At 52.9% G+C, this 22731-nt stretch overlaps 8 protein-coding genes across 8 annotated transcripts; 6 read left to right on the plus strand and 2 right to left on the minus strand.

The window, feature by feature from the left end:
* The first annotated feature begins 261 nt into the window (after positions 1-261).
* On the plus strand, positions 262-2192 carry BO72DRAFT_307117 (bZIP transcription factor). Its single transcript, XM_040940476.1, has 3 exons — positions 262-364; positions 429-755; positions 1511-2192. Exons 2-3 carry the CDS (start codon positions 488-490, stop codon positions 2047-2049), a joined length of 807 nt encoding a protein of 268 aa, XP_040795760.1. The 5' UTR covers positions 262-364; positions 429-487; the 3' UTR covers positions 2050-2192.
* A 1663-nt stretch (positions 2193-3855) lies between these two features.
* Positions 3856-4440, minus strand: BO72DRAFT_453362 (uncharacterized protein). The gene has a single exon (XM_040945965.1). It carries the CDS (start codon positions 4296-4298, stop codon positions 4101-4103), a length of 198 nt encoding a protein of 65 aa, XP_040795761.1. The 5' UTR covers positions 4299-4440; the 3' UTR covers positions 3856-4100.
* A 580-nt stretch (positions 4441-5020) lies between these two features.
* Positions 5021-6248, minus strand: BO72DRAFT_472958 (Eisosome component PIL1/LSP1 family protein; the record flags this gene model as incomplete). The annotated part of the gene is made up of 4 exons (XM_040947171.1): positions 5021-5634; positions 5696-5879; positions 5934-6067; positions 6131-6248. The coding sequence occupies 4 exons, from the start codon at positions 6246-6248 to the stop codon at positions 5021-5023; spliced, it is 1050 nt and encodes a 349-aa protein (XP_040795762.1).
* A 1858-nt stretch (positions 6249-8106) lies between these two features.
* On the plus strand, positions 8107-12078 carry BO72DRAFT_490268 (tRNA (34-2'-O)-methyltransferase regulator RTT10). Its single transcript, XM_040948127.1, has 3 exons — positions 8107-8486; positions 8546-11251; positions 11298-12078. Exons 1-3 carry the CDS (start codon positions 8469-8471, stop codon positions 12021-12023), a joined length of 3450 nt encoding a protein of 1149 aa, XP_040795763.1. The 5' UTR covers positions 8107-8468; the 3' UTR covers positions 12024-12078.
* Positions 12079-12563: 485 nt separating this feature from the next.
* Positions 12564-13807, plus strand: BO72DRAFT_391146 (SGNH/GDSL hydrolase family protein; the record flags this gene model as incomplete). The annotated part of the gene is made up of 5 exons (XM_040941838.1): positions 12564-12634; positions 12701-12783; positions 12917-13163; positions 13254-13509; positions 13604-13807. 5 exons carry the CDS (start codon positions 12564-12566, stop codon positions 13805-13807), a joined length of 861 nt encoding a protein of 286 aa, XP_040795764.1.
* Positions 13808-14322: 515 nt separating this feature from the next.
* On the plus strand, positions 14323-15563 carry BO72DRAFT_501586 (glycoside hydrolase family 5 protein; the record flags this gene model as incomplete). The annotated part of the gene is made up of 6 exons (XM_040948998.1): positions 14323-14419; positions 14473-14528; positions 14575-14727; positions 14775-14839; positions 14890-14987; positions 15034-15563. The coding sequence occupies 6 exons, from the start codon at positions 14323-14325 to the stop codon at positions 15561-15563; spliced, it is 999 nt and encodes a 332-aa protein (XP_040795765.1).
* Positions 15564-16956: 1393 nt separating this feature from the next.
* Positions 16957-18165, plus strand: BO72DRAFT_441226 (SUR7/PalI family protein; the record flags this gene model as incomplete). The annotated part of the gene is made up of 3 exons (XM_040943474.1): positions 16957-17188; positions 17245-17700; positions 17758-18165. The coding sequence occupies exons 1-3, from the start codon at positions 17051-17053 to the stop codon at positions 18163-18165; spliced, it is 1002 nt and encodes a 333-aa protein (XP_040795766.1). The 5' UTR covers positions 16957-17050.
* Positions 18166-19805: 1640 nt separating this feature from the next.
* BO72DRAFT_391158 (uncharacterized protein) lies at positions 19806-22028 on the plus strand (the record flags this gene model as incomplete). Its single annotated transcript, XM_040941839.1, has 2 exons — positions 19806-21382; positions 21449-22028. The coding sequence occupies 2 exons, from the start codon at positions 19806-19808 to the stop codon at positions 22026-22028; spliced, it is 2157 nt and encodes a 718-aa protein (XP_040795767.1).
* Positions 22029-22731: the final 703 nt, after the last annotated feature.

The following is a 22731-nucleotide window of genomic DNA, read 5'->3' on the forward strand; positions in this document are numbered from 1 at the left end:
TCCTTCTCCCCTCTCATTCCTCCTGGTTTGATCCACTCAGCTAGGCTAATTGTGTCTTATTCCCGTCCTTTAACTCGTGCTCTTTGCGTACGTGGCTAGCCGTCCCGGGCCATGCCATGATCATAGGTAAAGTGAATGCGGAAAACAGTTTATCTTTGCTATAAGTCACCCCCCAACATTTGCCTCTTCCAGCTCAAAGACAGAACAAAAAAATATTAAAATTATTCTTTAACTGTTTGGATCATTTGTTCTTCTTTACCCAAAACCGACTTCTCCCCTCCTTTACCGTGCTGATCCGGGGTCGGACATTGGCTCTGGTGGTCATCTATCACTCTCTCTGTTGGCTCGGGGAAAAAAAAAGCAAGCCACCCCCAGCATACTTGGGGGGCAAAGTCATTAGGTCCAGCAAACCAATTTTAATAAAACAGAGAACCTAATTTAGAGGACAAGAGACCAAAAATCCTCTAAAAAGCCCTCCACCGCCAAAATGTCAGATGAGCAAACCCTCGCTCAGCGGACAGCCTCGAGCTTCGATAGGCTCGAAAACTTCAACTTTCTTCTCTCTCGACACGATCCCAACCTGGCCAAGAGTCGACAGTACTCCTTTGACGCAGAATCGACAGCTTTGGCCTCCTTCCAGAACCTGAATATGGATTACGACCAGACCGAGGGGATGGGCGGCCTTTCCGTCAGTTCGTATGACAGCATTGAGGACGAGCGCAGTCCGATCGATGTGCGAGGATATCCGCATTATGGTAAGTCGGAAGCTTGGAGCTTTTCATAAATGACTCTCATTGTTGCATTGTTGGCGCCATCTTCAAGCTTTGTGGTTCGTTTTCCCAATCTCTGGCCCTACGGCGCTCCGATGGGATATGCTGGAGCTACTGCGGAATGCATGTAACAGCAAACGCTTGCCTCCTGTTTCTGGGAAACCGACGGGACTTTAAACCCATTACTATCGATTGATTGATTGATTGATTGTCTTACCTGGCTGCCTGATGGGGATTCCGTGGCTTTGCCATTCCCTTTTCTAACCGCCTCGTGCCTGTCTGTTGTCTTCTCTGTTGCTATCTTCCATTCTCCCCTTACTGCTGTTTCGGACCCAGCAATGATCAATGCATTGCGGGAGGGTGATTTCTCGAGTACTCTGGAGAAAGCAATCACCCTCCTCGTGCGCACTGGTTTGTTGCTGTTCTGACTGCTCATATTTTGACCAATCTAATTCCGGGGACGTTTGGTTGTCTGGTGATGAGTGCAATGCTCTATGTGAGCACGCAATCATCCACACCAATGACAACGTCGGGAACCTTGTCAGTGACGGACCCTTAAGCCAAGCTCTCATCCCTTGGTGTACCGGACCAAGATCCCCTTCCATGTGCCCCATATCTTGCTGCTTCCGCTTCCATTGTTCCTTCCCACCCCCCTTCCTCCATTCCACTGTGGCTTTTTTATCTTATCGCTTGCCGTCCTCTCCTCTACCTCTACCTTGGTGTTGACAGCTTCACAACAGATCAAATGCTTTCCTATCCAGCTCACCCACTCTACCCACCTATCTCATATGGGCCCCCAGATGATCTGGCGCAGGTCCCCGGGGCCCTGACTCCATCTGATGTCTCCTCGTCCATATCACCTCCCAACGGTGCTATCACAAACACCAAATACAGCACACAGATTCCTGGCGACCACCTCGCGTCGGCTCTCAATCAGGAAGAGGGAGTCCGCCGCGCCGCGGAAGAAGACCGCCGCCGCCGGAACACGGCCGCCAGTGCCCGGTTCCGCATGAAGAAGAAGCAACGTGAACAGGCGCTGGAACGCACCGTGCGCGAGACGACCGAGAGGAACGCCTCGCTCGAGGCTCGCGTGGCCCAGCTGGAGATGGAGAACCGATGGCTGAAAAACCTGCTCACCGAGAAGCACGAAGCCAGCTCGACCCGGCTGGCGCCGCCCCCGACCGACAGCAGCGCCTTGACTTCGAAAACATCCAGCGTCACCGGCTCTGGACAGAAACATATCCAGCCCAAAAAGAAGGGTGTGGGCACCGACAGCTGAGCCCGTGTCAAATCAAAAGAAATCGCATAAAACCTACTTTTTGATTCTCCACTCACGCGACATGTTGAGTCCCTTGCGCTTTGATTAGGTTGAGGATTCCGATTGACGCCGTGCTTCTTCGCATCTGTTTTTATCTATTTGTATGTTTCTCATACCTTTCGCTTCGAAAGGCCGGGGACCCATCCTAGGATGGAAAGTCGGATGACGATGTAATGACCTTTTGATTTTCTCTTTCAATATCCTTTACCTAGTGTGCACACCACCCACGCTTATTCTCATCATCATCATGTTGCGGTATATGAAGGCCAGTCATATACACGTGTGTCGTTTACTGAACATTTCCGGGTTATTACTATCAGGGCGGGATGGAGATCAGGACCAGGATCTGGAAGCCTCGATTGTGACCGTTTGCTATTTCTTTTCTCTATATATACATTTGTGTTTTGTGTTGTTTGTTTCGTTGTTTCCATCCAACGCGCAAATCGGAGTCCAGGGAATTGGGGGTGTTTATATTGACTTTCTTTTGGTTGTTTTCGAGTTGAGACCCACGCACGTACATTCTCGCATCTTCACTATCGTATGGGCTATAGCTATGAGATGGCGCTTTGAAGCCGGCCACCCCTGGGGACTTAGGGGCGAAGTGGTTTACCAGACTGAAATGAAAGAACAAGAAGAGCCCAATGGACAAACCTTCAATGAACGAGTTGCTTCAGTTTTCGGTGTCCAATATTCCCACACCAGGTAACTCCGTTAATTGGAGGGAATTATAGCCTCGTCTCAGGGCAGTCCATGAATGCAATCCCCATCAGGAATTGCGCCATCATGAACCTAAATCACACCAAACTCTAGCACCCCCACGGGGGAGATATCGGCTGGTCAGTTTGCAACAACTCAGCACTGTGGTCTACATGTACTGTACGGTACTTCTGCACTAGCCTCTCTGCACCTTACTCTAACGCAAGATGATTCGAGGGTACGCAGTACTCAGCTGAGGTGTCCGCTACCGCACACTGCACTAGACTATCACTCGGTGAGTTGTAGGCGATGAATAAATGATCCTCGATCTCTTCAAGGGCAGGACATTCTGCAGTGGTGTGACCGATGCAGGCGACTGACATCACCTCGGCCAGCACCCGCAACCCGCACCCGCACTCGGCATTCCTGCCTGAGGAATCTGGAGGCAGAATCGCGGGGACGGGCTGCCGGATTGGGAGCTGACTCTGTCTGCCCCGGGCCTGCGTTACTGAGGTGAGTACTTTATTGTCTGGCTCTGGCTATACCACTGTACTAAATGCCTGGCAGGATTAGTCAATATATAACTTACTAGGCATCGAGAGATGACACAGGCTGTTTGTGGACGTGCCTCTATACATTCAAACATGCTTACTTATACTTCCCCTCTCTCTAGCACAGTAACAGTACACTCCATGAGCCCAAAGCAGATCCTAACTCCCCTTTCTCATACATACCCACGCTCTACCCCCGAATAATCCCACATGACAGTAAGTGCTTCAACCACCAACCACCAACCGCCCGACGACAGCCCGCGACACCGGAGCCGGATGATCAGAGCATAGCTACACCGGACCAGAACGCAAGCTAGGAACTCCGGTCCTCGACGAATCTTGTAAGTCTATATCTAACATTATACCTATATCTATATCTGCTTCATGCTGTACTCGGCTGTACACCACGACAGTATATACCCGCCGCTACAGCCCTCAACTTCAGCCCTCAACTTCAGCAACCAGCAGCAGCACCAGCATCCCAACCACCCACCCATACATACCCCACCCACCATCCCAAGTCCCATGCCTTTGGACGTGACATCCGTACTCGGTCGATGCTAGTATCAGAAATAGTGAGATAAACGGGGAACAACAGAAAGATACCCTATCAAGAGATTACGGAGGGGAATTCGCGAGATCGAGGGGTTGTCCCTGTATGCGTCTGACGCCATGGCAGTGCTCATCTATGGAATGGAGTTGAGTCCGCGGATGGCTGAAATCCAGGTCGGGGGGATCATCGATAACCTTAGGTATCTTCTGGGGTCACATCTTTGGATGGGATGGTGGTGGGGATTCTTGTCTAGGCCAGCGGATGGGAAGATAGTGGGTGATCGGTTGTGTTGCGGTTGTGGCTGTAGGGCTCATCCATGCGGTACTGGTATGTTGTGGGGTGGTCTCTAGTTGTGAAGATGGTTGGTGAGAATGGTGATGCTGCGGTTGGAGGTCCTGCTTAGGGCTCATGCATTATTATTCAAGGGTTTGTGGCGGTTCCTAGGCCGGGATGGTCGTTATCGCTATACGGGTATCAGTGAGATGCGGTGCTGGGTTGGTGGGTATCTATCGTTTTCATGGTGAGAGGCGAATGGGCAATCTAAAGTACTTCTGTCTCTAGACCCCCCAGCCTTGAAGAGATGGATGGGCTCACCACGCTCTTGACCAATTTACTACAAGACCATACTTCAACGAAAACGACCGCAAGTCAATCGATTACTATTCAAATCCTAAACAACATGACTGCAATCAAGACGGAACACAACAGACGTGAAACATGTACCTCCCCATCACCGTCAACTTGGGCAAGTGGTATAGTATTACATTAGTCGATTAGGACAGTAGAGGGAAAAAGTCGCCCGCGAAAAAAGGTCATATCCCCCCTGTGGCTATCATCGCAGACGTGTGCGCCCTCACACACAAATTCACACCCCTCTGGCGGACACACGACTGGATATTATGATCTTTTTTTTTGGTTTCTGGCAGGATAGACATCGTCATCGGAATCGATTAATTATCAGTAATTCATCGGGGGTGAAAAGGAAAAGAGGATAAAGCAGACAAGGCAGAACAACACATCAAGCGGGAATCTCGATGAAAACCAAATCACAATTAGTGGTGTACTCCAGGAACCTTAACGATCGTGATAATATCAACCAGATTTCTTCGGTAAGTGGAAAGCAGGAGCCTCTCTAAACGGCTGTCTCGGGCTCCCGCTCCTCCTCGCGGCCCCGGGTCTCACCGTCCAGAGTGCTGGCGACTTCCTCACCATCCTCTACATCGTGGTGGTAGGACGAGTGCTGGTCGGCGGGCACCCACGAGTCGCGGCCCAGAGGCTGGTCCTGGCCGGAGAGGTCGACACCCTCGCGGCTCTTGTTCACGCCCTCGCGGCGACGCTGCGACAGGGTGCGCGAGCGGGTGGACAGGTTGGACTTGACCGAGGCCTTGGAGGTGACCCAGTTGGCGAGCGCCTCCTCGCAGTCCTGGATGATGGCCTTGCTGGCGTCGTAGCCGTCGTAGGCGTGGCGAGTCTCACCGGGCGTCACTGGTGTGTCGTCGATCAGATCCAACAGGTGCTTGCCGTAGCCGGCGATCAGCGCCACCTTCTCGCAGTGCTCGCGGAGCGCATCGAACTGGTACTGGAAGGCGGCCTTGAGCTTCTCGCGGGTGATGTTGGAGAGCTGGGCCTCGGCAACGAGCGACTCGGCCTCCGCGCGGACCAACTCCTGCTCCAGGACGACGATGCGGGGAGAGTTGGGGTCCTTGTACTTGAGCTTGGCAATCTCATCGGTGATCTTCTGCTTGCCTGCATTGTGGATACACGATCAGTAACTTGACTCTTGCGGCACTGGGGAAAAGGAACCTACGGTCACGGCTGGGCTGGACGGACGCCTCGATGTTGCGAATGCTCTTGATGGTAACACGGTACTGATCGTAACGATCAACGAAGAGATCCTCGAGCTCTCCAATCTCATAAAGCAAGACACCGAGCTTGTCGGTGATGTCAGACACATCCTCGTCGCAGTTCTCACCCCAGATGGAGAGTTGTTGCTACTGTTGTCAGTACAGTACCGACCAGGAACTTCCACGCAAGCGACAACGTACAGCAGTCTCCATGCGCTCCCGGGACACCATCTCCATGCTGCGCATGACGTTCTTCTCCATCTTGACGAGCTGGGAGAGCTTGCGGGCTAGGTCTGGCCCGAAGGCGCCGGCGGCGTTCTTGCGCAGGGCATGGCCTGTACCTTAATCGTGTTAGCAGGATGGGCGTCCACCATAAGAGGTCAAAGAAGAACACGCACCGAAGCCACCCTTTCCGAAGAGTCTGTTCGACTTGGTGGAGGACAATGGCGGGGGAGGGTTCTCGATCTGCGAGGCGGTGGGCACGCGCGACTGGCGCATAGAATAGGTGCGATGCATGGTGACGAAGTTGCTCGCTGTTGTTGTGAAAGCTCAAGAGAAGTGAAAAGGATAGGGCAAAGTGAGGATATGAGGAGAAGGAATCGCGGAAAAGGAATGCAGCAGAATCGGACGGTCGGGATCCTTTCTAAGACAGAGCTTTTTTTTTTTTTTTTGCGCAGGAGTGACGTGTGGCACCGAGTGCGACGGGATGCGACGGAAGAGAGACCGACGAAGGATGAGGTGGGTGGGAACTGCAACCTGTTCGAGATCTGGACTAGTGGGCTAATGATCGACTAAAAGCCGTGGATTGAGCGAGGCACTAACCGGTTAAGCGATCTGTTAAGGAAGGATCGATGACACTCTGGCGCTCTGGGTCCTGAGGATCTCCCCTTGCGGTGCAAGCGGTGCAAGCGGTGCAAGATAGAAGCACTAGAGAGTTGAAGTGGGTGTGATTGCAACGCTTTAGGGAGGCTGGTGACGTCGAGACTGCGGAGACAACGCTCTAATCCCGATTCGGTTGTGGACTCGGTCGGGCAGGAATGAGTCCAGCGAACGACCTACTGAGTACAAGTGCGTGTACTGTTAACAAGCTTGATCCAAGGGCGAATTGGCAAATCACAGCGTGCAATTAGAAGAGCTCTCGGTTATGCTCACTGTTAATTTATGAGAATGATCAGAGATACGGAGTGCAAGCAGGGGAAAGACAAAAAGCGAAACCGTCGAGGAAGGGCTGATATACCACCCTCCGTCCCCATCATCCCATCCGCGACGTCATCGCGATCCGAAGAACGCCTTCCCCATATCTGATGTCATCGATCGTTTGCTCTCGATACACTGAAGATGAAGCTGCAAATTCAGAGTTTGCACGATGCAATCAGACCCTACCGACTCGAAGCTAGTTCAGTCAAGGTTTGCATGGCTGCCTAATAGCATGGGTTTCACCTCCGGTTTGTGTAGTACAGGAAAATCGTAACCTACTTTACTGTGTACTCAGTGCTTCCCAGCCCCATGGAGACTCTCGGACCACAATTTACAATTAGTTACCCACCAAACCGTGCTCGTGAGGCTAGAGTACTGAGTACTGAGCATTCGAGATAAATTGCGAGTCTCAGATCCATGCGGGTCTATAATTTAAGCTCCTATACCGCACGCACAGATGCAGTGTTCTTTGGTCGCAGTGATCGACCATCTCCGCATTTGGACCATTCGAAACCCGATCTCCTGGTATCGCATTGCTTGGCAAACAAGAATCGGCACTGCAACATCATGACGAACGGTGGGGTGGTATCACTAGTTGTTGACGCATGACGAGAGATGATTTTTTTTTCCTTCATGCAGGCTATGATGTGGAGATCCAGGAGAAGTAGCCATTGAGTTTTGTACCTCGTTGTGCTCATCGGTTCAAGCAGCGCCTTTGGGGATGTGCCTTTTCGCAGCGACTGGCGCCGATGACATCTTTAAGCGGTCAATCTGACCTTGCCGGAGGGCCATTCCTTTTCTGCATATGCTCAGCGCTTGAGGCAAAGCTTATGGACCTCCCATTGCTCAAATTCTATCAAGGATAGCTCTTGGCTTCTTATCGAGACCACTAGATCTGCTGCTTGAAAACAGCGCCCAGCACTCTGTGAGCGAAACTTTGATCAGCATGCTTACCCCCTGTGCCTGTTGATCAGTGTCTCAAAGTTCTCGGAACAATCCGCGCATGTCTTGGATTAGTTTTAGTTCTGCAAGCATGTGTAGCTCCTTGCATCCTAGGTTGTCAGATCAATGAGGCCACGAAGAATCCTCAGAAAAGCTTGTGAATCCTTTAGGACTAAGGTCAAGCCTGACCCCACGGTCGACGGAACATATCAAGTGAGTCGTTTGCGAGGCATGACGAAAATTGTAGAACACACACGTATTGCACAAAAAACCAACCATTCGACAAAACAACCTATCGTGTCGAATTTGCATCCAAGCTTTGCGCAAGGTACATTATCGATTCATTGTTTCTGTTTGTGGTTGAATGAGATGAGCCCTCGGTCCTCCTACACAGCACATCACGTGTCGCAGCGTCTCAATAGGGAAAAGTGGGCATCCCGCACGGCTTATCTAAGCATCCTCACAATGGGTGGAAATTCTGGAATTTTGAGCGAGGAAATGATTCTCCACGCGGGGAAAAGCCACCGCTTAAGGTAGAGAGGTCAGTGACAAGCCATCTGGAACCAAGCGAACCAATGTGTCGCGCTGGTAGCATCAATGACTTCCTCCCTCGAGGTGAGTGGTTGCTCTTTTTTGCGTCGGCGACGGAGGCTGTTTGCTAATATGCGTCCAAGCACATTGACACATGCGTCCCGGTAACTGCGCTGAAGGCGCTGGTCTTGAAGGATGTTAAACTTCTTCTCCAGAGCCAAGGGACCTATGTCCGGCTCATTCATGAAGAAAGCGGGCGTCTGCTCGCCGAGCTGAAAGTGTTCAAACGAAACCACGTGCATGGGATCGTTGCACTGGGTCACTCAGAACAAGAACAACATGCGGACTTTCTTGCGTGGGGCGGGCAGTCCGTACGAGCGTTCAGTCTGCACATCGACAGTCAGGAGCTGGACGCAAGTGTACAAGCTGTGAGCCCAGAGTACCTCGCGCCGGATTGGATCCTGGCCGGATGCGCGCCTGATACGGATGGCGAAATCGAAAATGCTTATATGCTGACTGCCCACAATGCGCTCTTGGGTGTGCAGCTTGTCAGGCAGGCCGGGGCTGACTATGTGAAACGGATTGAAATCCGCCAACTTGTGGCTGGTGTCAAGTCCATCCTTTATTCGGCGAATGTGCTTTCGCTGTCCGAATCCCACATCCTTGTTGCGGCTGGCACTGTTTTTGGCGAGATTATAGTTTGGTCGTGCTTCTTGGCTGAGGATGATACGACAAGTGCAACCGGGTCGATTCACCACTTTTTCACAGGCCATGAAGGATCGATCTTTGGAGTCCAGATTTCTCCTCTGATCCCTTCCTTGCACGGGGGTCGTGATGGACGACTGCTGGCTAGTTGTAGTGACGACAGGACTGTCAGGATCTGGGACATCTCCGATTGCGAGCGTACTTCCCGTCACGACACTCCCGCCTATTCGACCGATGGGTTCGAACTTCGCGGCACAGGATTCGGCGCAGGAGCTGGTGACAATGGGCTCGGGTCCGAGTCCATTCTTGCGAGTGCGTTTGGTCACTTGGCCCGTATCTGGGGTGTTCATTTCCTGCCTGTCAAGCAAGGCCCTGGGAAAGTCAATCTGCTGTCGCGTGGCGAAGATGCTACATGCTTGCTCTGGGACCTGACCTGGGACCCGTCTTCGACAGAAAAGCCTCAATTTAACCTGGTGGAGACCATGTCTATTCGCAAACACACAGGCAAGCACATCTGGGCACTTGAGATGCGTCATACCGACACAGAAACGGTTGTCTATACCGGTGGTGCTGATGGCGCCGTGAAGAGCTTTACCATCGAACTACATGGCGATAGAGATGTCATTTTGCCCAATCTCCGTAACCGCATCGCAACATCGCTAGATGCCTCCAATCCTGAGCCTCGCATCGAGACTTCGATTAAAGGGTTCGGATTCGTCTCGCAGGACTCATTTGTCGCCACGACCGTGCGTGGTGAGATCCAAATCGGACGGATTGGGACGGGGAACTCGACTACACAGCACATCCTCAAAGAGACTTTGACGGTTGAAGAAGACTTGCGCTCGTATTCAGTCATCACGGGCTTGCCACAGAAAGGCATAGCTCTTCTGGGTAACGCCCGAGGCTTAATACGACTATATGATCACAGTACCGGAGCACTCACCAAAGTTGTCGATGCTGGCCAAAGGCCGGTGGGACTGTACGCTCTCGATTACCAGCCCAGCACGACTGAGAAATCTGCAACTTTGTCGTTCGTCGCAGTTTACCCGAAAGCCGAGAAGGCCGATCTGTTCTTGGCTACGATGGCAGACGGCGCAGATCCATGCGTGGACAGGGTCAAGCTTGACCTGCCCCACGGTTTCGGTGTGTCGACTGCAGCCTTGATCCATGATGACCAGTACCTCGCGCTGGGATCCTTGACGGGCTCCTTTGCTGTGTATCCCGTGCGAGTGTCAGAAACCCTTCGGCCAGTCATGCCTTCGTGCAAGGTACACGGACGCGAAGGACTCAGCTTCATCACTTCATTTGCATCGCTTTACGGGGATAGAGGATCTGACCTGCCATATTTCATGACCTGTGGTCGGAATGGAACGTATAGCATTCATGAGCTGGTCTTTTCATCAGGCCCGGACCCCTCGGTCTCCTTGAGAACGCTCCACTGTTCCTCCCTTGCGTTCAATTGTGAGATAGCAGGCGCTTATATCGACAACGTCTCCAAAGACTTGATGTTCTATGGGTTCCAGCCGATGGACTTTGTGCTTTGGAACGAGTCCGCTCAGACGGAGGTGGCCAGACACAACTGTAACGGAGGCCGGCGATCCTGGGCGTTCCAGCCCAGCCAAGATGTCGCTTGGGCGGGATCCTTCATCTGGATTCAGTCCGGGTTGACTGCGCTGTCGATACAGCCTGACGCCAGTCGCACGTTGCGTTCCGGAAGCCATGGCCGGGAAGTAAAGGACATGTGTGCCACGCGGAACTCGGATGGTCTAGGCCCCCTGTTTGCGACTGGCTCAGAAGACACCAACGTGCGGATTTTCGCACCTCAAGACCCGCGGTCAGAGCCCCGCTGGGGTGCGTTCAAATGCCTCCGGCTGTTGCGGATGCATCATACTGGAATCCAAAGCGTGAACTGGTCGAAGGATGGCAAATTCCTCTTTACCAGCGGAGGCTATGAGCAATTCTTCGTCTGGCGGGCGTGCTCGATTCCCCGATTCGGTCTGGGAACCATGCTGGCGGGAGAGTGTCCCAAGAGTGACCCCAACTCCGATCTGCGGGTGACGAGCTTCGATACGTTGGAAGTGGACGAGGGAGAGGCGGCGAATGGATTCCTTCTTTGTCTGACATACTCCAACTCCACCATTAAGGTACTTACTATCCTCCCATCTCTCATGCGCTGTGCTGATGATCTAGATCTTCCATTACTCGTCCACCGACAAGGGCTGCTTCACTCTTCTCGCCAGTGGCACCTATATGAGCAACTGTCTCACCCAGGCTCGATTCCTTCTGAAAGGCTCTACCTTGAATCTCATCACGGCCGCGACGGATGGATACTTCACCCTGTGGAACTTGACCTCCGTTCTCGAGCGATTCTACACCATCTCGTCGCCGCTCCTCCCCAAGCAACCCATCCGCGGAGCATCGATTGCGCCGGAGACGATCTCCTGCGAGCACCGGTACCAGATCCACTGGAACAGCATCAAGGCCATGGATGTGGCCGACCTGTCGGCCACGTTGGCGCTGATCGTCGCCGGTGGCGACGACAACGCCGTGACCGCGACTCTGCTGGACATGGACACCCCCGGCGCCAGCGACGCGACAGCCACCGTGACCATTCCCGACGCGCATGCAGCCTGCGTCACGACGGTTCGCGTCCTCAAGCATGCTCACGTTGACGGTGATGGGGTGAGCAGGTTCGTCGTTGCGTCCTCGGGCAACGATCACCAAGTCAAGATCTGGTGGATCGACGTCGACCCCCGCCGGCACGGACGGGAGAGGCTCCAGATCCACCAAGCGGTGGAGCGGTACAGCTGCGTGGCGGACATCTCGTCGTTGGATATCATCCACGACGAGGTATCGGGTGCAGCCAAGCTGGTTGTGTGCGGGGCGGGCATGGAGATGTTGGATCTGCGGTTGTAGAACCAGCTACCATGGGAATTGCACGTACACCTTTGAGATAGAAATATAGACGCATAGCAAATACATTTCACGGAACGAAATCCACCGTCACCGCCGTAACCAAGCAATCATGCCAGACGGACATCCCGTAGCCAAAGGGGTATAGCCCATCATCACTGCAGGGATCCCTTGCAGATCAAAGAGCTTGGAACCCCGCACCCCGGAACACAAGCTGCAGGAATTGAGCTGGCAAGTGGTTGGGGTGCCGGTTAAATTCAGTTTTCCAGTGCCAGCCTTTGTGGTGCGATGCAGTGCAGACTTGCAGACTTGCAGCAGCAGCAGCAGCAGCAGCAACAAGCGGCCAGGGTCGTCTCGGGATAATAGCAATCGAGCAGCCCCCCCCCGGGTGAGGGGAAGGGAATCTCTGCCAGAACTCTGCATATAAAGACAGCGGCGACCCATCATGTAGGGCATTCGAGGTGATAATTGTTATTTGTGATCTTCATATCCGATCTAAGCCAGCCCAGCTCCACCATGAAGTTATTGCTTGGGATAGCAGCCATGCTGGCCACGGCTCGAGCCAGGCCATCGCCTCGCGCGGGGCCGACCAGTCCGACTTATTTCTTCACTTTGTATGGATACTGTTGTTGTCCGTTGGAAGAAGACTGCATACTAAGAGATTGAAACCATGCAACTAGTGGCGACTCCTACTCCCAGACCGGGTTCAGTGCCTCGGGGACTCAACCGTCTGCTGCGGCGCCGATGGGGAATCCGGATTTAGGTATGTACTGTATTACTACAAGCTCAGCTCAGCCATCTTCCTCCAGCCTCCTTCCCCCGTGATACGCAAAACCCCAGACGACAACCACACCCAGACAGCACACCCCTCGCCTCAGAACTGACAAGGAATCAAGGCATCGGCACCACCACCAACGGCCCCAACTACATCGGCTACCTGACCACGCAGGAGAATGCCTCCCTCGTGCTCAACTACAACCTCGCCGCCGGCGGCGCCACCATCGACAACGCCCTCGTCCCCGCCTACCCGGGCGACCTCGCCGCCCAGCTCCGGCTTTTCGAGGCCGTCTACAGCGACAAGCCGGCCAGTGCGCCGTGGACCTCGCGCGACGCGGTGTTTGGGATCTGGATCGGGATCAATGAGTACGCTCCCTCCTCCCCTGCCCCTCTTCCGCCCCTGGCTCCAAGCAGAACAAACGCATCACCCAGCGCAGCCTGATAACCGAGCAACAGCATCGGCAACGCCTACGCCTCCACCGACGCAGCAAGCTACACCCCGCGCCTCATCGCGCGCCTCAAGCAGCAAGTCGCCCAGATCTATGCGGCCGGCGGTCGCAGGTTTCTGTTCCTGAATGTCCCGCCCACTAGCCGCAGTCCTTTGTTTTTGGAGCAGGGGAACGCCACCGTTGCGTTGCATGCCGCGTATCTGGCGACGTTTAATAAGAATCTGGAGGCGATGGTGCAGGGGTTGCGGGGGGAGTTTGCGGGGGTATGTTATTTCCTTTTTCTTTTCTGGGGGTTGAGTTTGGGGAAGGGGAGAGGGGGTAAGGTTAAAGGTCTGGCTAACTGGGGCATGCGGGTAGGTGACGACCGTGTTCTACGACGCGTGGTCGTTCATGACCAAGGTCCTGGACGATCCGACGGCGTATGGGTTCCCGGATGCGACGTGCATCAATGATGATGGGGTGAGCTGTGTGTGGTGGAATAATTATCATCCGGGGATGAAGTATCATTTGCTGCAGGCGGAGGATATGAAGAAGTATTTGGGGGTTCTGGGGGGGTGGTAGGTTTGTTTTATTGCTGGGTTGCTGTGCTGGGGTTTGGTTGTTGAGGGTGGGATGGGGGAGGAGGGGAGAGGGTCGGTGATGAGTATATAGCTGCTGTTGGGCAGTCTCTGTACAGTCTGTCAGACTAGAGCCATGCGATCATGTTACTAGGTACTTGCACATCCATGCCTGAACCGCCACGGACCTCCGCGAATAAGGATCCCTGGTAATCTCCGTGCCTGTTTCACACCCCGGATGCCCGGCCCAGATGCCAAATGCCCAGATGCCAAGGCGGGAATGGCACCGATGATCGTCGAGGATCCGGGTTGCTACCAGCACTACTGAACAGCTGGATAGAGGCAGGCACGCTGATCGTTGTGTCAGGTTGCGGTATTGATGGATGTGCAACGGTAGAGGGTCCGTCGACCGCTCCGTTCTACATTTGGAAGAATCCGCACGGAATGGAAGTATAAAAGTCGGACGCTGTTGTGGTTGTTGGGAGCGCAAGCAACAAGATTCCACAGTCGACAGGCACCATGAAGCTGCTTGACCTACTCGTTGCTGCTGCCGCGGCCGGCAGTGCAGTGGCGGCCCCGACCCACGAACACACGAAGCGGGCTTCTGTTTTCGAATGTATGTTGTCCCCATCAGAGATATCCCCAGTTGATGAGTGCTCATAACGATAGGGATCGGATCCAATGAGTCGGGCGCCGAGTTCGGCACCGCCATTCCGGGAACTTGGGTGCGGTCACTCCCCACGACAAAATTCACCCCGTTGACTGGGCTAGGGTATCGACTACATCTTCCCGGATACCTCCGCCATCGCGACTCTCGTCAGCAAAGGCATGAACATCTTCCGCGTGCAGTTCATGATGGAAAGATTGGTCCCGAACTCGATGACGGGGTCGTATGACGAGGCCTACCTGAACAATCTCACGACGGTAGGTTCGAGCAAGCACTCCATGATGGTCGAGGCTGATAAGGTTAGGTGGTGAATGCAATCACGGCTGCAGGTGTCCATGCCATTGTAGACCCTCATAACTATGGACGATAGTGAGTGATGAGCTCCTCATCCCGCAATTCAACGTCGCTAACCGCCCCAGCAACAACGAGATCATCTCCAGCACCGCCGACTTCCAGACCTTCTGGCAGAACCTCGCCGGGCAGTTCAAGGATAACGACCTGGTCATCTTCGACACGAGTAAGCACCCCCCTGCCACCGGCAGTCCGTACTAACACGACCACAGACAACGAATACAACACCATGGACCAAACCCTGGTGCTGGACCTCAACCAGGCGGCGATCGACGGCATCCGGGCCGCCGGCGCCACTTCCCAGTACATCTTCGCGGAGGGCAACTCGTGGTCCGGGGCGTGGACCTGGGCGGACATCAACGACAATATGAAGGCGCTGACCGACCCGCAGGACAAGCTCGTCTACGAGATGCACCAGTACCTGGACTCGGACGGCTCAGGGACGTCCGGCGTCTGCGTGTCGGAGACGATCGGCGCGGAACGCCTGCAGGCCGCCACACAGTGGCTGAAGGACAACGGCAAGGTGGGCATCCTGGGCGAGTACGCCGGCGGGGCCAACGATGTCTGTCGCACGGCCATCGCGGGGATGCTGGAGTATATGGCCAACAACACGGACGTGTGGAAGGGCGCAGTTTGGTGGGCGGCTGGCCCCTGGTGGGCGGATTACATGTTCAGCATGGAGCCGCCCAGCGGGCCGGCTTATAGCGGGATGCTGGACGTTCTGGAGCCGTATCTGGGGTGAGCTCATGTGGTGTAGAGGACGAGGTGCTGTAAATATTCAAGGATATTCTTGGCGTTGACCTGTGAATGGTTATGTAAGGGGTTGACATCATAGACGAGAGCTGTACTCCGTACTGATGGTCTGTCCCTTTCAGCCTTACTGAATGGATGCTCAAGCCTGGCTCGATGGGAAGGTTGAGCCCTGCTGGTTCTTTTGACTGAGTATGTGTGTACAGTTCCATGGATCGAATTGAGGGGGTGCCCAGAATAGAAGTCAATAAACCAGGGCATCGGCCTGAGACAGCCAACGTAAGCTTCCCGGTGACAGCCAAAGTTTGCATGAGCGCAGTAATCGGCTTGTCGATCAGCCACTGATGGTCTCGATGACTCTTCCCTGTCATAACATCGTTGCCATATTTCAAGTTGAATGCTTTCGTGTCTACTGCAATAAATCGCAATTTCGGAGCTGCCTTGAAGTTCTCTTATTGTGCAGGAGATATCCTCCCCGCTTAGTCAGGCGAATGTTCCTGTTGGGTTCCATGGAACGCCGCAGATGAAGCCAAGACGCGAGGTGCGTGTGTCGAGGCTTAGACGCAGAATCTGCAGCGAGGGGTACGTACGTCTCCCCGGATTACAATGTTGATGTCTATCTGTGACCATTGAGATTAATGTTGCCAAGAGGATAACGGGGAAGCCTAAAACTCCTGTTTTGCTTTTCCTGGGCCTTGGGCAATGGGCTGACTCGTCCAACTTCTGGTGGAAAGGTCGATGAATAATAAACTCATCAACATGATGATCGCTGGAGTCGATCCACTGTGTATCAGATAAGTTTGACCTTCTGGGGCGGGCTCGGATCCTTCGTCTGTGATATTTGACTTTGGCAGTCGTGTTGCGACTGTGCTAAAAGCTGGGGCTGAAGGGGTTGGTTCGAGCTCCCTCCAAACCAGGCAGTCCGTTTCTAGCTATCCGTACTCGTACAATGGCAGGGTCTGCCGATTTTGATAAGATGGACTGACCATAAGACGCGTATTAACGCAGCCACAACTGACGTGGCGGTAGGGCTGGTGAGTCTCCGCCACGAGGGTCTGGCGGTGTCAAAAGCCCTCAAGCAAAGAAAAAGAGCAGTGAAGGGACCCACTCTTCCCGTGTTGCGGTGGAAACATTGCATTATCGAAATAGAAACAAGCGTGGCGTAGTTGGTGCGGCACATCTCGTGATTGGTTCGCTGATCGACTTGGCTGTAAATTTGCTCCCAACCGTCCGCATTATTTGCTTGCTGCTGACTGCGCCTCTCTCTTTCTCTCTCAACTCTACATCATCCCGGCGATCCTTCGGCTCACCCGTTTATTTACTTGTTTAAAGCCCAGCCTCTTTCCACTCACTCCAGCCTTTTCTCACTCTCTTCCTCTCTTCAACTTTCCTGCCAACTCTGTCCACTCTCAACCTTCCCTGGACAAGTGTTTTTCAAATACCAAAAACAGCATCACACTTTCAAAAATCATCGGCACTATGGGTAAAGGCGGTCGCATTGTCTGTATCTTCACCCCATATGTCCTCACCATCGCCTCCTTGATATGTATTATCATGGTGGGGCTGGGCTGTACCAAATCCAGCTCCAGCACCTTGGATAATCTCTACTTCTTCAGAGTATGTATACCATGCGCCTGCATGCATTTACATGTGCCAGACTAACCTCAATCCAGATCAACCTCCAAAACATCACAAATGGAACCTCATCGACGACCGCAAAAATCACCTCGGCCATCAGCGATCTCGCCGGTGTCTCGGATGGCGACCTATCGGCCGCATTGGAGGAGATCGAGGAGCAGTACAACATCCAGGACTTCTACACCGTCGGTCTGTGGGGTTACTGCTCGGGCAACATCACCAACGGCAACGACTACAAGACGACCAACTGCTCGAAGCCCGAAGCTGAATTCTGGTTCAACCCGTTGGAGGTGTGGAACTTGGAAGAGTCCGGTCTTGAGAACGCGCTCTCCAGCAGCGTGAAGAAGGAACTGAAGGTCTACAAGAGCGTCTCCAAGTGGATGTTCATCGCCTACATCATCGCATTCATCGCCACCATCGTCGAACTGGTCGTGGGTGTCTTCGCCATCTGCAGTCGCTGGGGAAGCTGCGTGACCACTCTCGTCTCAGCTGTATGTTCTGACGCATTCCTCCCATTCCGTTCCCTCCACTAACCAACCCGCCTGCAGGTCGCATTCCTCTTCACGACAGCCGCCTCCGTGACGTCAACCGCCCTGTTCGCCGTCCTCAAGGGCGTCTTCAAGGCCGAGCTGGAATCCTATGGCGTCAAGGGCCAGATGGGCAAGAATATGTATGTCGCCACCTGGCTCGCCGTCGCCTTCTCGCTGGGTGCCTCCCTGTTCTGGCTCCTGAGCACCTGCTGCTGCTCCGGCCGCTCCCCCTACAACCACCGCAACACCGCCCGCGCCGTGACGGCCGAGAAGGCCCCCTACACCTACGAGCCCCTCGGCCCCTACGGCCAGCCCCAGCAGCCCGCCTACACCAACACCGCCTACCCGCCCCCTCCTCCCCCGGGCCACGTTCCCATGCAGCAGAACGGCCGCACCAACGCGTACGAGCCGTTCCGTCACGTCTAAGCCGCGTCGCAAAGCTCTATCTTCCATTCATCGAATGACATTTGGGAAAACGGCGTTTCGGTTGAAAGAATCCGGAGATAATGACCTCTTACAATCATGATGACATACCAACAAGCCTCTTATTCAACTGTTGATTGGGGCTCATGTTGGTCTAATGACGTTAATGCAAGCTGCATCTGCAATTGAGAGTTGATTCGCTCTAGACTTCTTATCTCCTCACGTTCATTTTGATCTGTACATTGCTTCAATTGCTTTTATCTTGTGATACCTGCTGCTCCGCGGCATTGTTCTTGTACCTATAGATGGGAAATATAAAACTTATCTTATCGCATAGGCTGTTTAGTAGTGTCTCTCGTGGAAGTTGGTATACGCATATCTCTGGCTTTCTGGGTCTGTTGTCGTTCAACGCTAGAGGCTTATTTTCTCAGTTTGTTGCAGTGATCTAGACCTTCATCCCGTAGCCTGGATCAGTCCTTAGGCACGCCTCACGATCCACAATGAAGGTTTCTCTTTCACGAATCTCTTCCTTCCCATCATACAGCCATGCTGATAGAGGGGGGCCCGAATGAAGGCGCGCAATTCGACTGAGTATAACCCCCCCTGGACTCCCTCGCACCCAGACTTCCGCAGATTCGATTCAATCTCGATGCTCATCCACCACGACATAGGCCAGCATCTTGCGCCCTCCAGGTAGTGCGAGTCTTCATCCATGATGAACACAGTTCTGATGGAAACCCTTCCGCATCCTTCGCTCTCTCAACCCGAACTCTGCCCCGTACCAACTGATTCTACTTTTCAGAGCCCGCCCATGACTTCCTACTGCCTACGTCGTCCAGCAATGCCATCAGCTCGACTTATTCACAATCTTTACACATTATTACAAACTGTTGGAATACTTGAAGAGGTTCTGATCACCAGCTGCAGCGATGAGAGCTTCAGAGCTGCCATAGCTTACCGATCGAAAGGCTTCCAGCTGGAATCGATTGCATCAAGATCGTCGAAGTGGTAGTGACATCGGTAGAGTCAATTCGTCACTTCACCGATACTGTTGCGAACCGAACGGGATGACGGCTGACTGTGCTCGTTGATAACGCCGACGTCAGCACTGGTTTGCCCCTTCCCCGACGCCCCTCCGGACGGTATGACAACATCTCGGTCAAGCATAGCCCGTTCATGCGTGTAGGAGGAGTGAAACCAAGACTGGGAGGAATACTTTCTTCGATAATGGTATAGATTGTTGAGTTGTGTTCCCCACGCGGTCCAACCCCACATCAGAGCGAGCATTTTCATATACCATCGAACTGCATATCGGCTTTGACGAGTGGTCCTAAATTCAGGAATCCTATTCGCTCGGTCACAGGCACAAATCCCAAAGGTGCATGATTGGCATTTTGGCCCGTTGTAGGAGCTTAGATGAACGCCCAACGAAGAGCAGGGGTGAGGCGCTAGATATGCACCGCCACCGCGTGACCTGATGACCTTGCCTGGCATCGACGCTTTCTCGTCACCTCTAGCCACAGGTGCTTGCGCTCCCGATTTTGTCGGACAGTACACGCTTCGAGCAATAACCACCAGAGAGACTCCCATCGGAGGTCGCTGTGCTAGGTTTTATCATTTATTACTTGCCCCTAATCACGAACATGGCCCTCCAACTACCACGCAAAGAGAACAAAAACCAACAAGACGTGGATCCCACGGAGTCCCTGACAAAGGCATTAGCCAGTTTCAAGCAGGTTTTAAAAACTGAGCAACGGAAAAAGTTCGAAGATAGCACGACAGTCCCTGATGCGGGGAGTGTCCTGTTTTTCGTCGCCCAGCTTGATGCTGAGAACGCGAGCAAGACCAGGCGAAGCATCGCCCCTCGACTATGTACCTTCCTGACTGCAACACAGCAGTTTGCGGGGGCTGTGGAAACATTCGTCAGCTCCCATCCGGAGACGGCGGCCTTGATTTGGGGTGGAATCAAAACCGCCATAACCGTGGCCAGCAACGTCGCCTCTTATTTTGACAAAGTCACCAACATGATCAAGGACATCGGTATTACCTGCCCGACCATCCAACAATTTGGCCAGCTTTACCATGGACATGTTGGTCTTCAGCGTTCATTGTGTGACTACTATTCCGTGATAATTGAGCTATGCAGCAAGGTTATTGAGGTTTCTCGCCGACCAGCAGCCATTCGCACCTTCATCTCGATTTGGAATCCCTTCGAATCCGAATTCAACCCGTGCTTGGAGCGACTGGCTTCATCCAAGGACCAAGTGATGTTACAGATCTCTCTTGCCTCAGAAATGGCTGCCCACGAGGCCAAGATGTTGTTAGAATATGAGAGCAAGAAAAACTCCTCGCATAGAGCCTCTGCTTTGAAATTTTTCAAGCGTTCAGCACACCACCAAGAAGAGGCGAGGCAGTGGCAGATCAACCAGACAAAGCGAGAAAAGGCGGCCTTGAAGATCCAAATCCGACAGAATCTGTCCCCGGTCGACCACATTCCACCTTGGAAACGAATTCTAAAGCAGCGAGTCCAATCGACCGCCGAGTGGGTACTGCATGAAGACGCATTCCTTGAATGGAAGGCTAGTCCAGAATCATCAATCCTTTGGTGCTCTGGGACGATGGGCATGGGGAAGACTGTTCTGATGTCTAATGTGGTCTCTTTTCTACATTCGGCACGACGTGAAAATGATTCTGTTGCGCATTTCTTCTGTCAAGCAGACAATCAGCCATCTCTTTCGGCGCGAAACATCGTCGGTAGCATTTGTCGCCAGCTGCTTGATTCGTTGATTGAGGGCAGCAGTCACAAAGATCTGCTCTCGATTGAGCACGACTGTGAAGGTTTGGACACGAATGAAACCATACAATTCCTCCTCTCGAAAATGGTCAAGGAGCGGATGTACTATATTGTCCTTGATGGAATAGACGAGTGTGAGATGGCTCAGATTCGAGAAATGGCAAGGGCTTTGGAGATGCTCTCCCAAGGAAAGTTGGGGACGTTGAAGATTATTTGTGCAGGTCGTCCGGGCCTTGAGGTGGATTTGTTCAAGTGGCGCCGGCCACAGCATCGCGTTGTGATTGATCAGGGGAAGCTCAACGTCGATATGGAACGATACATCGCTGCAACCCTATATGATTGCTTGGAGGATGGGGAGCTGGTCCTTCAAGATAAGGATATCATCACAACGATCGCGGATGCTTTACTGGAGGGCTCCCATGGAATGTAAGTATAATATCCAAGGACCAGCCAAGGTGTTGAAGTTGAAAGCTCTAATCGGATCTCACTTAGGTTTCTTTGGGCAGGTCTATGTATCAGAGATCTGTGTGAAAAGAACTGCGATGAAGACATACTTGATGCGTTGAAGCACCTTCCGCGTGGTTTGGCTGAGCTTTTTGACTCAAAGATTCGTCGAATCCAGCAGGGAAAGGATTCTCACCATGCAATAGACTTGCTCCAATACTGCGGTGTGGTGAAGCGCCCACTGACCATTGAAGAATACCGGGAAGCTTTAAGCATCTCCCTCGGCGATAAGTCTCTGAACACAAAGCGGCTACCCAATGATATGAATCGAATTGTCCGTGGATGTTTCGGCTTGACATTCATTGATGACGAAGAGCATACAATTCATTACACCCATCATAGTGTCAAGGAACATCTCTTCCACACTAAGAACAAGGATCCCGCAAACCTTGACGCCAAAAAAGTCAATGAGCACTTCGGCGTTTTGTGCATGACGTATCTGAATTTCACCAATTTCAGTCGTCAGGTAGTGAAGGCTGAGGAAGGACTCATGATTGATCCTCTCCTTCTTGGCGCACTTTCTATTTCCAGTAGAAATAGATGGATACCGGAGGTGCAGTCATCCTGAAAGAGGCGGTCATCACGCATCAACGTTCGAACAGCTCTAGAGTCGCTTGGAGACCCTAAGTATCATAAATCCTCTTCAACAGACGCGATGCAGAATGGCGCCTTTCTTTCTTATGTCAGAGACTATTGGTTTCTTCACATGAATGACATTGGACCATATGACCACTCAATGTGGACTCTTTTCTGCAAATGCATTGAAGATAGGTCCCTACCTTTCAGCCGACCTTGGGACCCGGCGTTACCAGGTGGAACAGTTGGCGAAAATAAATTTTCACCTACCATGAGACTCCCCGATTACATTCACGAGTCCCTTGGGCCTAATGAGCAAGAGCTACGGTGGGCGCTGAAGCACAATCACTATGCCTTATTTCGATACTTGTTGAGGATGAGGAATCACACGATGCCAATAGTGGAATTCCATCCATTCCCAGACATGCAGGATGAAACCAGTTATCGATGGCTAGAAGTCCTTATTGATGTCCCCGGTTTCACTAAAGCCTGGGGTGAGGCTTTGTTCATGGTGGCCTTAGGTGAGGGACTTCCCGAAGCTGAGAAGCTTCAAGTTTGTCTCAGATTGCTTCGAAAAATGCGCCAAGTCGATGAATTAGAAGTCAGATATGCCCTTGGAATAGCTTTGCGGGACGCGTTCGTTTCCCAGGAAATGCTGGGGTTTCTGTTGTGGGTTGACAAGGAATTCTACCCAG

This window comes from Aspergillus fijiensis, assembly GCF_003184825.1.
Source record: "Aspergillus fijiensis CBS 313.89 unplaced genomic scaffold BO72scaffold_90, whole genome shotgun sequence".
Classification (NCBI taxonomy): domain Eukaryota; kingdom Fungi; phylum Ascomycota; class Eurotiomycetes; order Eurotiales; family Aspergillaceae; genus Aspergillus; species Aspergillus fijiensis.

What these genes read in the sequence shown, in the direction of transcription:
- BO72DRAFT_490268 (XM_040948127.1), top strand. An exon ending in ACTCCAACTCCACCATTAAG is followed by an intron (nt 11,252 to 11,297) that starts GTACTTACTATC and finishes CTGATGATCTAG; the next exon opens with ATCTTCCATTACTCGTCCAC.
- BO72DRAFT_453362 (XM_040945965.1), bottom strand. Translation starts at nt 4,298, where the DNA reads ATGAGCCCTAAGCAGGACCTCCAACCGCAGCATCACCATTCTCACCAA.
- BO72DRAFT_307117 (XM_040940476.1), top strand. Translation starts at nt 488, where the DNA reads ATGTCAGATGAGCAAACCCTCGCTCAGCGGACAGCCTCGAGCTTCGAT. An exon ending in GCGAGGATATCCGCATTATG is followed by an intron (nt 756 to 1,510) that starts GTAAGTCGGAAG and finishes GCTTCACAACAG; the next exon opens with ATCAAATGCTTTCCTATCCA.